General features: G+C 38.2%; 1 protein-coding gene and 2 non-coding genes across 3 annotated transcripts; 1 reads left to right on the top strand and 2 right to left on the bottom strand.

Moving 5' to 3' along the window:
• The first annotated feature begins 5700 nt into the window (after positions 1-5700).
• Positions 5701-5772, top strand: Trnaw-cca. Its single transcript has one exon. It is a non-coding gene; the product is annotated as a tRNA-Trp (tRNA).
• A 1584-nt stretch (positions 5773-7356) lies between these two features.
• Positions 7357-7427, bottom strand: Trnag-gcc. The gene has a single exon. It is a non-coding gene; the product is annotated as a tRNA-Gly (tRNA).
• A 10837-nt stretch (positions 7428-18264) lies between these two features.
• LOC124203486 (cAMP-dependent protein kinase catalytic subunit PRKX-like) lies at positions 18265-18755 on the bottom strand. Its single transcript, XM_046600161.1, has 2 exons — positions 18658-18755; positions 18265-18553 (listed from the first exon to the last, which is right to left on the bottom strand). The coding sequence occupies exons 1-2, from the start codon at positions 18753-18755 to the stop codon at positions 18265-18267; spliced, it is 387 nt and encodes a 128-aa protein (XP_046456117.1).

The following is an 18755-nucleotide window of genomic DNA, read 5'->3' as shown; positions in this document are numbered from 1 at the left end:
CGAACCCGGGCCGCCCGCGTGGCGGGCGCGCATTCTAGCACTGAACCATCCATGCTTGCACCTCTGGTATACTTCTTGATACAAATTGAACGACGACAGCCCATCGAGGTCCGCCCAGCGATAAACACCAATCGTGCTATACGCCTTAGAATTTGCCTGGTCGGCTAAAAAGGCTGCTACCACAGTTACGTCATTGCACAGGGGATCGGAACGCCTTCCCACACACCAATCTGACAAAACTCCCCAGGCCGAAGCGTAAGCGGAGTTTATAGGAAATAGTCTCATGGGAGAATTTCTCACTTTAGAGGCCCCACGAAAGCACAAAAGAGTCCTGGCTCAAAACACCATCTTGAGTTGGCCGATTTCAGGTTAGCTCAATGATCCATTCACAAACACTCAAACAGTAAGCGTCTCTTCATTGAACCTTCCTGTCCCGAGTCTTGAGTCCTCCCCCTCAGGTCAAATACCCGTTGAATTGTCTTTGTTGTCGGCTTGGACTCAGTAGAGAGTCCAGGCTTTGTAACTTGTATTTGAGTGGACTTAGAATATTTTTTTGAATAGGAAATGTTGTAAGTATCTGGATTCAGGACCATTCACCGTTTACCCATTGGGAATTTGCAGACGACATCCGTGTTTAGGCTCAATTCCGCAGATGCCAGAAGACGCAACCGTTGGACCATCCCATCCTACTTTCAGGCCGCCTCTGATTGTAGCTCCTCGGTGTGGTCGACGTCCACAGCCGGGATAAATCTAGCCCAACTAATTGTCTCCAATTCCAGGAAGTTCAACGATACTAACCGGTCGTATTGTCTATTTACACATCTGGACGAATTCTCATCATTTCGCGCATTGTAAGCATCATCTCACTGAATCTACTGTAAGGAGAAAGTGTACCTTTGTGCGAATACACCACATATGTGCGGTTACGAACTGCAACCAACATAAGATTTCTGAAACAATTGCTGCATTGGACCAATATTGTGCTGGAAGCAAATTTAACGTTGTTCCAAGATCGATATGAGACAGGTCCACCATTCGTCCAATTTTAGCATTGGGCCAATACGACCTTGGTGGAATATCGGTGGAATATTGGCTCTATCTTGTGCCTGACTCATCTCCATCTTGAAAGACCGTTATTTGAAGCCAATGTTTAACCATGATAAAGAATCATATGTAAACAACAATGTTGTACCAAATCACCATATATGTGCGGTTACGAACTGAAGCCAATGCAAGGTTTCTGAAACAGAGGGTGCATTGGAACAGATCAAAAATGGGGATTGGGCTAATTAATGAAACGAAAACAGATATAGCTGCCAATACAGTTTATTAAACGTGGTAGCAAAGAGCAAACAACTCCAAATTACGTGTTTTTTAAGTTTAATCGTTGTTGACGGCTTCGTCTGCCGTTCCACGTCGTACTTTTTGCTTTAAAAACTTGTCTATGGCAGTTTTCTTAATGGCAGTGAGTTTCTTCCTATCAGCGACCCCACCGTCCTCATCCGCTGCATTAGCGAAAGTGTCTAATCCCATTTTCTTTAGAATGGTGTCGTTTGTCAACTCTTGGCTGGTGTTGCTGGCCCAACGCCAAATTATGTCTAAATTAAAGAGTAAACAAAAAAGATTAAAACAGGTAGAAAATCATTCCTCATCTTAACTTCAAGTTCCTCGAAAAACGTCTGAGCCCAGCTAGCAGAGTATATTTCCCAAATATTGCTAAAATATTATATTCCTACAATTGAGATGTTGGTAAAATAATTTTTTTAAATATTTTTCCAATATATTTTTGCACCCAAATTTGTTGGCTCACAATATTTTTTCAACTTGTTTTACTTTTTTCACTTTTATTGGTAAAATAAAAGTTTTACTACTTTTAAAATTTTGACGGAAATCTGGTTGTTGTGTTTATGGTTATATAGTCCATCGTGGAATATTTATTTATCTTCTACTTGTTATTAGACAAGTTCTTGATTTTGGCCTTGAGTGGGTTTGAACCATCACACCTTGAGTCACCAATCCAATGCTATAACCACTAGACCAAGATCGGTGTTACAAATATTTTTCGACTTGATGCAATAAAAGTTTTTAACTTCTAGAAGCCACGTAAACAAGGGTTAAGAGGGGATTCCCTATAGGGGTTTGTCCCGACAGGAAATAGACAGATGCAGAGGATCTCGCCAAGGATGTTCCTACGGCCAAAAAATGGATAAGTCTAGTCCCGTAATGGTAAAATATTGTTTTCCGAGAAGATTCTTCGGTCGATAACCCACATATTGGTATAATATTAGATTATTACTTTGCTGCGTCAAGGTGGCTGTTAAATTGTTTTGTTGTTTTCCCAATGAATGGCTATTATGAAAAATGAATAAATCAATATTACTTTTTGTTATTTTCCCAATAACGGACCATTAAAAAAATAATAAATCCTTTTTTTATGAAAAAGCTATAGTCTTTTACATTTAACATGCGTTCAAAATCCTAAAAGTTTTATATCGTATTCAATTCGTTAGTTCTGCATACAATTGCCTAACTGAACAATCCAATTTTCTTAAAATCCATATCTTGCACAAGTCTCGAACAACTAACTTACGTACTTCGAATTTAAAACTCTACCTTCGCGCTAACGTAATATAATTTATCTTAAACGTTAAGGAGATGAAATGTTAAAACTGCTATTATTATATATCCATATAGGTAATTCTATGGAGGTTGGTTCAAACCCACTTGCAGCAAACAAATGACTTATGAAACAAATAGTCTCAATAATCATAAATTTCTACACTGATGTAAATTAAATCGATTTTGCTCACGCTGGGCTATAACCATGACAATGTGTAAGTATGCACTATCCATCCGGTCACATCGGGACTTTATTATCATCACCGTTTCTGGTGTAGTGGTTATAGTGTTTGATTGGTGACACAAAGGACGATGGTTCAAACCCACTCTCGGCTTAAAAGACAGCAGCTATCCAATCATTTAGGATTTTGAACATGTGGTAAATGTAAAAGACTATAGCTTTATCATAGAAAACGATGTAATCATTATTTAATGATCCGTTATTGGGAAAATAAAAAAAAATTATATTAATTTATTCATCTTTGATAATAGTCATTTATTGGTAATATAACAAAAAAATTTAACAGCCACCTTGTCGCAACAAAGTAATAATATAATATTATACCAATATGTGGGTTATCGATCGAAGAATATTGTCGGAAAAAAATATTTTACCAATAAAGACATGCTAGCTGGGAGTTGTCACAGGCAACTCATCGGCACAGTCAGTTGAGCATGGCGAGCCATTAATTGGTGTAGGCAGGTTGGTAGCGATTTCAAGTCTCCTCGTCATGAACAAGTCAGTCAGCTGCTGTATTCCCATTTTGATCTCAATAAGCATTTTTGCAACGTCAACCTGTACCAACATTGCTTTTTCTGCCTGCTGGATTACTACAACAACAAACAAGTAAACAAAAGAAATCTTTAGTAGTTGTCACTTAGGTGTACCAATAAAGACATTTTCCTTACCCAATATGTCTTCATCGCTTACAGAAATAACATCCTGTATTACCTCGTCGTTTTACACCAAAATTTCTCTGGTTTCTCTCATTTGGACGTGAGCCACACCCCCTTCTATCGGTTGAGTTACCGTTTCATCTTCTGGTCTCTTCATCTTGTTCGTGAAACACCCCCTCCCCCTTCTTCTTTTGCTGGATGAGTTCCCGTTCTGAAGGCGTATTTCAGTCATTTGAATTCCTTTCTTTCACCTCGTCCTCTGACGTAGATTCTTCAGAGCTATTGTGATCTAGATTTTCAGAACTCTTTCTAAAGGGACAGAAGGGTGAGCTTGTTACAGAACAGACGAATCAGACTCTGGCTTTTCAGCAGGAGTTACTATACCACAAATATAAAAAGTTATAATCTGGACTTACAGTTTCATAATTCAAATTATTACATATCGTACCTTTTGACTTCTGGGCTTTGGTTACAGTCTTATTTGATGTTGCCGTTGTTAGGTTTTTTAGAGCTTCTGCAATGAAGAAAAAATAGTATGCTATTTCACCATATCACCTTCAAAACCTGTATAGAATCACCTGCTTGTGTTGTAGAGCCATCACCCTTTTCCTTATGGTTACTCTCTTTCACTTTTCGGTTCCGAGTTAACTTTATTTCCTGAAATACACAAGGCAATATGAACACTGTATTGAGAGAAAAATATAACAAAATTCCATAATGAATGTACCTTGGGGAATACGTGGAGCTACAGGTGTAACTTGCACTACTTGTTAGACTTCTTTGTTGCCGGACGCTCCGATGATGATGATGAAGGCTCGGCATAATTAGTATTTGGCAGTTTCGTTTTGGTTCTGTTTTTTACAAAATTAGGTTCTGGGAAGGGGCATAATTAGCCATTTCACTTGTTTGGATCAAAAACACAATATTGTTGCAAAATCGGATAACTTGGTTGGCCATGGTGGAAATCATCAAATCAACATCAACTGACGTGCCTGATTCACGGGCAAGAAACAATATTGCTCGCAATATTGCCCAATATGTCAAGCCTATGTTCATTTCGGTAAGGTTAGCGTTGGTTAATCTATTTAAATGAATGCAAATGGGGTCACGGCTTGAAAAATATTGGAATTACGTTTTAAACAGCCAGGCCAATATGCAAATTGGGCCACGTTTGAAAAGTCAGGTTCAACCAATGTAAGTACCCCGCTACCAACCCAATGTCTGTATGCACCTTTGAGATTTTCATGTTTTTTACATCGCAGATAACCAATGTATCCAACAAATAATTTGTAATGAAAGGATTTCAAGATTAGTTTAGAATAGGGACAAGTTTCTGATAGGTTAACCAACATTCCGCTGACACCGATTTTCTCAGCTTAGACCAAAGCAGACATAATGATGAAGAGTTTGGTACCGCATTTGGTCAAACTTGCCAGTCCAATACAAAAATTCTAATCATAGCCACAATTTTTCCAACATTACATATTAAAGTGAGGATTATTCGCAGTAGTTGAATTCCTACATTGGTTTAGCATAGGACCCAGCTTGAAAATTACACTGCAAAATTTAAGTTACATCGGTGAACCAACCTTCTGCAAATACTGCATTTCTGTACGACATTGATCTATGAAATGACGAGCTGAATACAACATTACGCCAAACTCTGAAATCCATATGGGGAAATACAAGTGTTATTATTTATTATTTATTAGTTGTTATCATTGCAAAAGACGGAACCCAATTTTAAAAAGCATTTTTAAAGCATCTTCACGTGACCCCAGAAAGTTTCATATGGAAAAGCAGAGAAAAAATTAATTAAGTGAGCCATCGATCTCAAGTCATCAACTAAATGAATGAGTGAATGAACATTGTGAATGAGGTGGTTGTTGCTATAAATTTCTCCAAATTGAAAAGCAAAATATTGCAAAAAATCTTGAGCCAATTAAGAGTAGGTTTTAGACAACGTATACTAGAGCAGAGAATACGAATTTCCAACTCTTAATACAAAAAATGGGTTTACTTTTCTGTTTATAAAATTCCCTTGAAGATTATTGGTCCAATATGAAGAAAAATTTTACGCAGTTCGTTGGCTTTTAGCTGATTGGGATATTTGGGATATTCATTCCCTTATAAAAGACACCGTAGTTCCTAAAATATAAAGATAGAAATTACATCGAAAATCAAGATTTCGTGGCGCAACGGTAGCGCGCCTGACTCCAGATCAGGAGGTTGCGTGTTCAAATCACGTCGAGATCAAGCAAAAATATTTCTTGTGAAGGTATGTTTAGGCTTTTAAAACGGATATAACGTTCAAATAACATTAATCACCATTGTTTCTATATCTTGTTATCTCAACACACATGTATCCTAATTCAATTTGAATCTTACTCAGCTGTTTTTTTTTCTTTTTATCAAAATGTGACTTTAGATCTACACGGGACTACAGTTTTTGGAATGGGAGAGCATAGAACCAAGTGAGTTTACAAAAGGGGGAACATTTGCGTCTGAATGTCGATTACCACAGCAGTTGGAACACGACGAGTTTGAACCGATAACTATCTTGGGTTTCCACGATACAAACACAGAGTCTGGCGATGGATATAACTTGTACCTCTCTGTCCTACAAATGGTTTATTCGCCAATTGGTATGATCAAAGGAAGATTAAGTAATCTAAACCAATCTGGCAAACAAAAAAGAGTCCGCTTAAAGAGATTGCTTCAACCACCACTAACCACTAAGTACCGTCCTTATACGTTCTGCGCAAGAATATCAGCAAACTAAACTCAATAGAGTAGATTCTACCAATCTGTCTTGGGCAATGGTGATTAAAATGCATCGACCGGGAATCGAACCCGGGCAACCCGCGTGGCGGGCGAGCATTCTACCACTGAACCATCGATGTTTGCCCTTCACGTATACTACTTGATACAAATTGCACGACGACAACCCATCTATTGTAGCCGACTATCATGCCTAAGCTTGTTAGCTTTCATTACGGAAATCAAAGCTTGTGGCGATCAAAAGATCCAAGGAAATATAAAAATATAACCTGACTAATCTGACAGACTCTTTCAAAAGACTAAATGTGTTCGTGTGAATGATCAATCTTACCATCAGAATCTATTCCTTTATAGAAGACACCGTAGTTCCCAAAATATAACGATAGTAATTACATCGAAAATCAAGATTTCGTGGCGCAACGGTAGCGCGCCTGACTCCAGATCAGGAGGTTGCGTGTTCAAATCAAGTCGAGATCAAGCAAAAATATTTCTTGTGAAGGTATGTTTAGGCTTTTAAAACGGATATAACGTTCAAATAACATTAATCACCATTGTTTCTATATCTTGTTATGTCAACACACATGTATCCTAATTCAATTTGAATCTTAGTCAGCTGTTTTTTTTTTTTTTTTTTTTTATCAAAATGTGACTTTAGATCTACACGGGACTACAGTTTTTGGAATGGGAGAGCATAGAACCAAGTGAGTTTACAAAAGGGGGAACATTTGCGTCTGAATGTCGATTACCACAGCAGTTGGAACACGACGAGTTTGAACCGATAACTATCTTGGGTTTTCACGATACAAACACAGAGTCTGGCGATGGATATAACTTGTACCTCTCTGTCCTACAAATGGTTTATTCGCCAATTGGTATGATCAAAGGAAGATTAAGTAATCTAAACCAATCTGGCAAACAAAAAAGAGTCCGCTTAAAGAGATTGCTTCAACCACCACTAACCACTAAGTACCGTCCTTATACGTACTGCGCAAGAATATCAGCAAACTAAACTCAATAGAGTAGATTCTACCAATCTGTCTTGGGCAATGGTGATTAAAATGCATCGACCGGGAATCGAACCCGGGCCGCCCGCGTGGCAGGCGAGCATTCTACCACTGAACCATCGATGCTAGCCCCTCTCTTATACTTCTTGATACAGATTGCACGACGACAACCCATCTATTGTAGCCGACTATCATGCCTAAGCTTGTTAGCTTTCATTACGGAAATCAAGGCTTGTGGCGATCAAAAGATCCAAGGAAATATAAAAAAATAACCTGACTAATCTGACTGACTCTTTCAAAAGACTAAATGTGTTCGTGTGATAATCAATCTTACCATCAGAATCTATTCCTTTATAAAAGACACCGTAGTTCCCAAAATATAACGATAGTAATTACATCGAATATCAAGATTTCGTGGCGCAACGGTAGCGCGCCTGACTCCAGATCAGGAGGTTGCGTGTTCAAATCAAGTCGAGATCAAGAAAAAATATTTCTTGTGAAGGTATGTTTAGGCTTTTAAAACGGATATAACGTTCAAATAACATTAATCACCATTGTTTCTATATCTTGTTATCTCAACACACATGTATCCTAATTCAATTTGAATCTTACTCAGCTGTTTTTTTTTTTCTTTTTATCAAAATGTGACTTTAGATCTACACGGGACTACAGTTTTTGGAATGGGAGAGCATAGAACCAAGTGAGTTTACAAAAGGGGGAACATTTGCGTCTGAATGTCGATTACCACAGCAGTTGGAACACGACGAGTTTGAACCGATAACTATCTTGGGTTTCCACGATACAAACACAGAGTCTGGCGATGGATATAACTTGTACCTCTCTGTCCTACAAATGGTTTATTCGCCAATTGGTATGATCAAAGGAAGATTAAGTAATCTAAACCAATCTGGCAAACAAAAAAGAGTCCGCTTAAAGAGATTGCTTCAACCACCACTAACCACTAAGTACCGTCCTTATACGTTCTGCGCAAGAATATCAGCAAACTAAACTTTCTACCTTCTACCAATCTGTCTTGGGCAATGGTGATTAAAATGCATCGACCGGGAATCGAACCCGGGCCACCCGCGTGGCGGGCGAGCATTCTACCACTGAACCATCGATGTTTGCCCTTCACGTATACTTCTTGATACAAATTGCACGACGACAACCCATCTATTGTAGCCGACTATCATGCCTAAGCTTGTTAGCTTTCATTACGGAAATCAAGGCTTGTGGCGATCAAAAGATCCAAGGAAATATAAAAAAATAACCTGACTAATCTGACTGACTCTTTCAAAAGACTAAATGTGTTCGTGTGATAATCAATCTTACCATCAAAATCTATTCCTTTATAAAAGACACCGTAGTTCCCAAAATATAACGATAGTAATTACATCGAAAATCAAAATTTTGTGGCGCAATGGTAGCGCGTCTGAATCCAGATCAGGAGGTTGCGTGTTCAAATCACGTCGAGATCAAGCAAAAATATTTCTTGTTAAGGTATGTTTAGGCTTTTAAAACGGATACAACGTTCAAATAACACTAATCACCATTGTTTCTATATCTTGTTATCTCAACACACATGTATCCTAATTCAATTTGAATCTTAGTCAGCTGTTTTTTTTTCTTTTTATCAAAATGTGACTTTAGATCTACACGGGACTACAGTTTTTGGAATGGGAGAGCATAGAACCAAGTGAGTTTACAAAAGGGGGAACATTTGCGTCTGAATGTCGATTACCACAGCAGTTGGAACACGACGAGTTTGAACCGATAACTATCTTGGGTTTCCACGATACAAACACAGAGTCTGGCGATGGATATAACTTGTACCTCTCTGTCCTACAAATGGTTTATTCGCCAATTGGTATGATCAAAGGAAGATTAAGTAATCTAAACCAATCTCGCAAACAAAAAAGAGTCCGCTTAAAGAGATTGCTTCAACCACCACTAACCACTAAGAACCGTCCTTACGCGTACTGCGCAAGAATATCAGCAAAATAAACTCAATAGAGTAGATTCTACCAATGTGTCGTAGGCAACGGTGATTAAAATGCATCGATTGGGAATCGAACCCGGGCCGCCCGCGTGGCGGGCGCGCATTCTAGCACTGAACCATCCATGCTTGCACCTCTGGTATACTTCTTGATACAAATTGAACGACGACAGCCCATCGAGGTCCGCCCAGCGATAAACACCAATCGTGCTATACGCCTTAGAATTTGCCTGGTCGGCTAAAAAGGCTGCTACCACAGTTACGTCATTGCACAGGGGATCGGAACGCCTTCCCACACACCAATCTGACAAAACTCCCCAGGCCGAAGCGTAAGCGGAGTTTATAGGAAATAGTCTCATGGGAGAATTTCTCACTTTAGAGGCCCCACGAAAGCACAAAAGAGTCCTGGCTCAAAACACCATCTTGAGTTGGCCGATTTCAGGTTAGCTCAATGATCCATTCACAAACACTCAAACAGTAAGCGTCTCTTCATTGAACCTTCCTGTCCCGAGTCTTGAGTCCTCCCCCTCAGGTCAAATACCCGTTGAATTGTCTTTGTTGTCGGCTTGGACTCAGTAGAGAGTCCAGGCTTTGTAACTTGTATTTGAGTGGACTTAGAATATTTTTTTGAATAGGAAATGTTGTAAGTATCTGGATTCAGGACCATTCACCGTTTACCCATTGGGAATTTGCAGACGACATCCGTGTTTAGGCTCAATTCCGCAGATGCCAGAAGACGCAACCGTTGGACCATCCCATCCTACTTTCAGGCCGCCTCTGATTGTAGCTCCTCGGTGTGGTCGACGTCCACAGCCGGGATAAATCTAGCCCAACTAATTGTCTCCAATTCCAGGAAGTTCAACGATACTAACCGGTCGTATTGTCTATTTACACATCTGGACGAATTCTCATCATTTCGCGCATCGTAAGCATCATCTCACTGAATCTACTGTAAGGAGAAAGTGTACCTTTGTGCGAATGCACCACATATGTGCGGTTACGAACTGCAACCAACATGAGATTTCTGAAACAATTGCTGCATTGGACCAATATTGTGCTGGAAGCAAATTTAACGTTGTTCCAAGATCGATATGAGACAGGTCCACCATTCGTCCAATTTTAGCATTGGGCCAATACGACCTTGGTGGAATATCGGTGGAATATTGGCTCTATCTTGTGCCTGACTCATCTCCATCTTGAAAGACCGTTATTTGAAGCCAATGTTTAACCATGATAAAGAATCATATGTAAACAACAATGTTGTACCAAATCACCATATATGTGCGGTTACGAACTGAAGCCAATGCAAGGTTTCTGAAACAGACGGTGCATTGGAACAGATCAAAAATGGGGATTGGGCTAATTAATGAAACGAAAACAGATATAGCTGCCAATACAGTTTATTAAACGTGGTAGCAAAGAGCAAACAACTCCAAATTACGTGTTTTTTAAGTTTAATCGTTGTTGACGGCTTCGTCTGCCGTTCCACGTCGTACTTTTTGCTTTAAAAACTTGTCTATGGCAGTTTTCTTAATGGCAGTGAGTTTCTTCCTATCAGCGACCCCACCGTCCTCATCCGCTGCATTAGCGTAAGTGTCTAATCCCATTTCCTTTAGAATGGTGTCGTTTGTCAACTCTTGGCTGGTGTTGCTGGCCCAACGCCAAATTATGTCTAAATTAAAGAGTAAACAAAAAAGATTAAAACAGGTAGAAAAAAGGGAATTGCTTTAAAAGTTTACCGATTACAAAGGAACAAATCATCTACATATCAGTAAAGACGTGTTTAACTTTAGTTTTTTTACGGGGGAAGTACATCATTCTGAGCTCTTTAGACATAAGGCTCTTTAATACATTTCTGACAATAGCCTTTAGGCTCTTGTTGGTCCTCACCAGGGTCAGGACGTTTCTGATTTGTGTCTTTAGCGTTGCATCATTCCTCATCTTAACTTCAAGTTCCTCGAAAAACGTCTGAGCCCAGCTAGCAGAGTATATTTCCCAAATATTGCTAAAATATTATATTCCTACAATTGAGATGTTGGTAAAATAATTTTTTTAAATATTTTTCCAATATATTTTTGCACCCAAATTTGTTGGCTCACAATATTTTTTCAACTTGTTTTACTTTTTTCACTTTTATTGGTAAAATAAAAGTTTTACTACTTTTAAAATTTTGACGGAAATCTGGTTGTTGTGTATATGGTTATATAGTCCATCGTGGAATATTTATTTATCTTCTACTTGTTATTAGACAAGTTCTTGATTTTGGCCTTGAGTGGGTTTGAACCATCACACCTTCAGTCACCAATCCAATGCTATAACCACTACACCAAGATCGGTATTACAAATATTTTTCGACTTGATGCAATAAAAGTTTTTAACTTCTAGAAGCCACGTAAACAAGGGTTAAGAGGGAATTCCCTATAGGGGTTTGTCCCGACAGGCAATAGACAGATGCAGAGGATCTCGCCAAGGATGTTCCTACGGCCAAAAAATGGATAAGTCTAGTCCCGTAATGGTAAAATATTGTTTTCCGAGAAGATTCTTCGGTCGATAACCCACATATTGGTATAATATTAGATTATTACTTTGCTGCGTCAAGGTGGCTGTTAAATTGTTTTGTTGTTTTCCCAATGAATGGCTATTATGAAAAATGAATAAATCAATATTACTTTTTGTTATTTTCCCAATAACGGACCATTAAAAAAATAATAAATCCTTTTTTTATGAAAAAGCTATAGTCTTTTACATTTAACATGCGTTCAAAATCCTAAAAGTTTTATATCGTATTCAATTCGTTAGTTCTGCATACAATTGCCTAACTGAACAATCCAATTTTCTTAAAATCCATATCTTGCACAAGTCTCGAACAACTAACTTACGTACTTCGAATTTAAAACTCTACCTTCGCGCTAACGTAATATAATTTATCTTAAACGTTAAGGAGATGAAATGTTAAAACTGCTATTATTATATATCCATATAGGTAATTCTATGGAGGTTGGTTCAAACCCACTTGCAGCAAACAAATGACTTATGAAACAAATAGTCTCAATAATCATAAATTTCTACACTGATGTAAATTAAATCGATTTTGCTCACGCTGGGCTATAACCATGACAATGTGTAAGTATGCACTATCCATCCGGTCACATCGGGACTTTATTATCATCACCGTTTCTGGTGTAGTGGTTATAGTGTTGGATTGGTGACACAAAGGACGATGGTTCAAACCCACTCTCGGCTTAAAAGACAGCAGCTATCCAATCATTTAGGATTTTGAAATGTAGAAGACTATAGCTTTATCATAGAAAACGATGTAATCATTATTTAATGATCCGTTATTGGGAAAATAAAAAAAAATTATATTAATTTATTCATCTTTGATAATAGTCATTTATTGGTAATATAACAAAAAAATTTAACAGCCACCTTGTCGCAACAAAGTAATAATATAATATTATACCAATATGTGGGTTATCGATCGAAGAATATTGTCGGAAAAAAATATTTTACCAATAAAGACATGCTAGCTGGGAGTTGTCACAGGAAACTCATCGGCACAGTCAGTTGAGCATGGCGAGCCATTAATTGGTGTAGGCAGGTTGGTAGCGATTTCAAGTCTCCTCGTCATGAACAAGTCAGTCAGCTGCTGTATTCCCATTTTGATCTCAATAAGCATTTTTGCAACGTCAACCTGTACCAACATTGCTTTTTCTGCCTGCTGGATTACTACAACAACAAACAAGTAAACAAAAGAAATCTTTAGTAGTTGTCACTTAGGTGTACCAATAAAGACATTTTCCTTACCCAATATGTCTTCATCGCTTACAGAAATAACATCCTGTATTACCTCGTCGTTTTACACCAAAATTTCTCTGGTTTCTCTCATTTGGACGTGAGCCACACCCCCTTCTATCGGTTGAGTTACCGTTTCATCTTCTGGTCTCTTCATCTTGTTCGTGAAACACCCCTCCCCCTTCTTCTTTTGCTGGATGAGTTCCCGTTCTGAAGGCGTATTTCAGTCATTTGAATTCCTTTCTTTCACCTCGTCCTCTGACGTAGATTCTTCAGAGCTATTGTGATCTAGATTTTCAGAACTCTTTCTAAAGGGACAGAAGGGTGAGCTTGTTACAGAACAGACGAATCAGACTCTGGCTTTTCAGCAGGAGTTACTATACCACAAATATAAAAAGTTATAATCCGGACTTACAGTTTCATAATTCAAATTATTACATATCGTACCTTTTGACTTCTGGGCTTTGGTTACAGTCTTATTTGATGTTGCCGTTGTTATGTTTTTTAGAGCTTCTGCAATGAAGAAAAAATAGTATGCTATTTCACCATATCACCTTCAAAACCCGTATAGAATCACCTGCTTGTGTTGTAGAGCCATCACCCTTTTCCTTATGGTTACTCTCTTTCACTTTTCGGTTCCGAGTTAACTTTATTTCCTGAAATACACAAGGCAACATGAACACTGTATTGAGAGAAAAATATAACAAAATTCCATAATGAATGTACCTTGGGGAATACGTGGAGCTACAGGTGTAAATTGCACTACTTGTTAGACTTCTTTGTTGCCGGACGCTCCGATGATGATGATGAAGGCTCGGCATAATTAGTATTTGGCAGTTTCGTTTTGGTTCTGTTTTTTACAAAATTAGGTTCTGGGAAGGGGCATAATTAGCCATTTCACTTGTTTGGATCAAAAACACAATATTGTTGCAAAATCGGATAACTTGGTGGGCCATGGTGGAAATCAACATCAACTGACGTGCCTGATTCACGGGCAAGAAACAATATTGCTCGCAATATTGCCCAATATGTCAAGCCTATGTTCATTTCGGTAAGGTTAGCGTTGGTTAATCTATTTAAATGAATGCAAATGGGGTCACGGCTTGAAAAATATTGGAATTACGTTTTAAACAGCCAGGCCAATATGCAAATTGGGCCACGTTTGAAAAGTCAGGTTCAACCAATGTAAGTACCCCGCTACCAACCCAATGTCTGTATGCACCTTTGAGATTTTCATGTTTTGTACATCGCAGATAACCAATGTATCCAACAAATAATTTGTAATGAAAGGATTTCAAGATTAGTTTAGAATAGGGACAAGTTCAAATATTCACCACTAAAGGGACAAGTTTCTGATAGGTTAACCAACATTCCGCTGACACCGATTTTCTCAGCTTAGACCAAAGCAGACATAATGATGAAGAGTTTGGTACCGCATTTGGTCAAACTTGCCAGTCCAATACAAAAATTCTAATCGTAGCCACAATTTTGCCAACATTACATATTAAAGTGAGGATTATTCGCAGTAGTTGAATTCCTACATTGGTTTAGCATAGGACTCAGCTTGAAAATTACACTGCAAAATTTAAGTTACATCGGTAAACCAACCTTCTGCAAATACTGCATTTCTGTACGACATTGATCTATGAAATGACGAGCTGAATACAACATTACGCCAAACTCTGAAATCCATATGGGGAAATACAAGTGTTATTATTTATTATTTATTAGTTGTTATCATTGCAAAAGACGGAACCCAATTTTAAAAAGCATTTTTAAAGCATCTTCACGTGACCCCAGAAAGTTTCATATGGAAAAGCAGAGCAAAAATCAATTAAGTGAGCCATCGATCTCAAGTCATCAACTAAATGAATGAGTGAATGAACATTGTGAATGAGGTGGTTCTTGCTATAAATTTCTCCAAATTGAAAAGCAAAATATTGCAAAAAATCTTGAGCCAATTAAGAGTAGGTTTTAGACAACGTATACTAGAGCAGAGAATACGAATTTCCAACTGTTAATACAAAAAATGGGTTTACTTTTCTGTTTATAAAATTCCCTTGAAGATTACTGGTCCAATATGAAGAAAAATTTTACGCAGTTTGTTGGCTTTTAGCTGATTGGGATATTTCATTGTAGTAGTAATTCTATGAAATTCTTCTGGATACGACAGACGAATCCTACATATCTTTGCTCCAGTTGAAAATTCTTCCATGTGCTAAGTCGATGTTTAAAATGCTTCTAGCTCCAGCATCCTGTTCAAATCGTCAGCAACCGTTTAAAAACCCCAAGAAAAACAAGATGCATGTAGTCCAAAGGGAAACTCGATATCAGGTTGATCTTTAAATGAAGCAGTGGACTCCTTCCTTTGTGGTGATTCTTGTGTACCTGATTGCGGAAAGTGGCGTCTGTTCGAAGAAAAACATCGTCTAACTCTGGGAAAGTAAGGCAGTGATAGACTAGATCAAATACACTGGTTTTGGCTGCAACGATCGCATCCACCATAGCCCCCATGCCCAGTAATAGCCTTTAGAAATTGTCTAGCAGGAGCGTCACAGACGAAAGAAGTTATTTCGACTGCATAAACTTTGCCTTCAAATTCTGAACCTTCACTTTGCAGTTGGATCAGTTCAGTAAGAAATGGTCGGAGAAATTGTTCCAAATTTGAAGGTTTTCCTTTACCAGCAAAAAGGTTTACCATAAAAGGCAAAGAATCAAGTGAATTGGTTACGCGACATAGTATTGGTCATAGGTCGACGGAATTCATTTTGAAGTCACTAGTACCATCAATCTTAATATGGATTTTGATAGTAAGTCGGTCAACCAAGCCTTTCTTCAACTTTGCCAAGAACCTTTTTTCAAAGAGAAATGATAGAATTACTTGCTATTTATTGAAGCATTGGTTGTTTGGAGTAAAGTCCTTAGGTCTATCGGTATCTTGTGACCCAGTGCTACTATTTACTTAGCAATTGCTCCAAGGGCGCTTAGAGAAAGTCTTTTCATTACAGATAATAAGGCAAGTTTGTTTTCAAAATTTTTTTTTGCTAGAAATATGCTGAACGTGATTGGCACTATTCACACCACTATCGGTAGTTTCTGAAGGCTCAGTAATTTCAAGAATATTACCAGAACTATGAGACTTGATTATGTTATCCTTGTTCCCAACATTAATCTGCAGTAGTTGGACTGCATCATCTGTGATAGTGGTGTTTTCTACCTCTTCATTTCTGTGCACGTAATTAAAAAAGTTTACAATGTAATTTGAAAGTCCCGACCTGTATTTGTCCAAATTAGTGCATATTACCTTGTAACTGGAAAACGTATCGGCTGCTCAACAACAGTTTGAAAACTGGCTTCTTTTGTAGTTTCCAACAATTTTGACAATCCAACAGCACGTTTCCTTGCGAATCTTGACACTTTCTTCATGTTCTAACACATGCCAAGGAAATTACCAGGAGGTTATATAGTAGATCTTGTATTCAGAGTAGTCAAAATGTTAGTGCATAACAACGTCCCCCACTCGCACCGGTCTATCTCTCTTCTCTTCTTTCCGCATACACCCCAGCACGATCCTTAAGCTCCTCTAGCACTACCTCCCTCCTGGTCTCTCTCTCTGGTTTTACAAGCTCGGAATGTTTCTCATTCACAATTTCCTTCTTCTTATTGAATGGGTGCCATCGACGAGTTAGAAAGTAGAAGAATACACAACCTGTTGAAAACGTGTCCGTTTGGACTGTTTCTTCATCAAGAGTCACAGACATTGAGTCAAAATCTTCCAACTTTTCAGGTGCCATCCATAAAGGAGTTCCCCTGATAGCACTCTGCGAAAAACAGCCTTCTTTGGTTTTCTTCTTAGCCAAACCTAGATCGGACAACTTCATTTGGACCGGCGTAGTTTTGGAAATGAGGATATTATCCGGTTTTACATCGCGATGGACCAAATTTCGGGAGTGAATTTAATGCAATCCATTGACGATTTGATATAAAACTATGTCATCAAGCATTCAAGCGGGCCGCTATATAGATACAAGGGACCTATGCCGCTACTAGCGGCATCATCGCAAAAGTCTGTTAGGGTCCCAGCGCACAATTCCGGGACCATTTATCTGTATCCAATAAGATTTATTGGTAATTATTTTTATTACATAAAAAATAAATTATCATGATTAATTTGTCATACATATACTTATTTTCAGAAGTAAACCGAAACAACTTCAACACATTTTCGTGATCCAATTTTTTATTTTCCTCAATTTCTCTTTCGGTTAAACTTTTTCTTGTTTTGTCTTTTTTAATTTCAATTTCTTTGACAGCAACCTGACCCCCCTGGTATTTTCCTTTATATACTTTACCGAACGACCCTTCGCCATTTTTTTTATCATTGTATACTTTCACTGTCCATGTTGGGAATGTATTGACACCCCAACACCCTATTTCAAGATCTGGCCGTCGGAGTCGCTTGCCGCGTCATCTTAACGATTATTTCCTTCGGGGCCCCCGTTAGGTGGCCCCGTTGTCACCATTGTACCCTTACCCCAAGTGTGTAAGCCGCCCACTTTTGTGCTAGAAATAAATCAGTGTGAAAGAAAAGTCCATTGGGTTTACACCTTATTCTCAGGTGTCGTTTATTTCCTCATATTTTGGTATGTTACCGGTAGACACTTCCGGCAAAGTGTTACATTCCGAACAATCCAATCAAAAACAAATCAATTGATTGATGGATAAGACAAATAAATGAATGACTATACGTAATAGCGTCTCTTCAAATTGTTTGATAGCTTTGCGCCACCATTTCGATAAATGTTCCGGTTGTCGTATCATATTGTCGAGTGCAGATTGAAACGGCTTGGTATGATCCTCGTGAAATTCTGGTTATCAGATAGATATGAATTATTTTAAGTAATACAGTAGTATGTAACATACATAAAGAATATTAAACGTTCTGGTCATTTTCTTTCCAAGTTGATTGGATTGTTGTTCTTCATATTATATTCGATGGCTTGAATATCATATCCAAACGGATGCACACCCGTTAAAAGGAAATAAACAATCAAGCATCCCAGAGCGAAAAAGCCAGCCTCTTTTGTAGGAAAAATTTAGATTTTCGCTGTTCACAATTTCATGGTTGCGCTTACTATCTTTCCCTGAAGTCTATTTCAGCCAGTATTTCCTTCAACAGATCTCCAGAATTTGAATCGAGAGATTATCTGGTTGGTTTGATTTGGTATAACTAAGTTTCGACAATCCGAAATCGGATAGTTTTATTCGCCCGTCTCGAGAAATGATAATGTTGAGCGGATTAAGATCCCCGTGTGGATACTCTAAGTTATGCAGATACTTGATTCCGCTGATCATTTGATCAATGACTTGAGATTTGCTGAGCAACGTTGGTCCCTTGTACTGTCCATCACAGCGGCAGTAATCGTACAAAGTGGAAATGTATGGCTCCAAGGCAAAATATCTTTAGAAAAAAATTTAATACTTTTTAAATCAGTGGATCTTATAGACGTTCGGCATAATCAAATTTATTATACTATTACAGATTATATACGGTTATTTTCTTACCTCCATTCATCTTTGTCCTCGTGAGCAAAAATTTGCGGGATAATTTTCCGGTCGAAATATTTATCTTTATTATTGGATTTTTTAAATTTCGTTACCAT

This window comes from Daphnia pulex, chromosome 10 (genome assembly GCF_021134715.1).
Source record: "Daphnia pulex isolate KAP4 chromosome 10, ASM2113471v1".
NCBI classification, from domain to species: domain Eukaryota; kingdom Metazoa; phylum Arthropoda; class Branchiopoda; order Diplostraca; family Daphniidae; genus Daphnia; species Daphnia pulex.
This window is presented reverse-complemented; position numbering and strand designations above follow the sequence as displayed.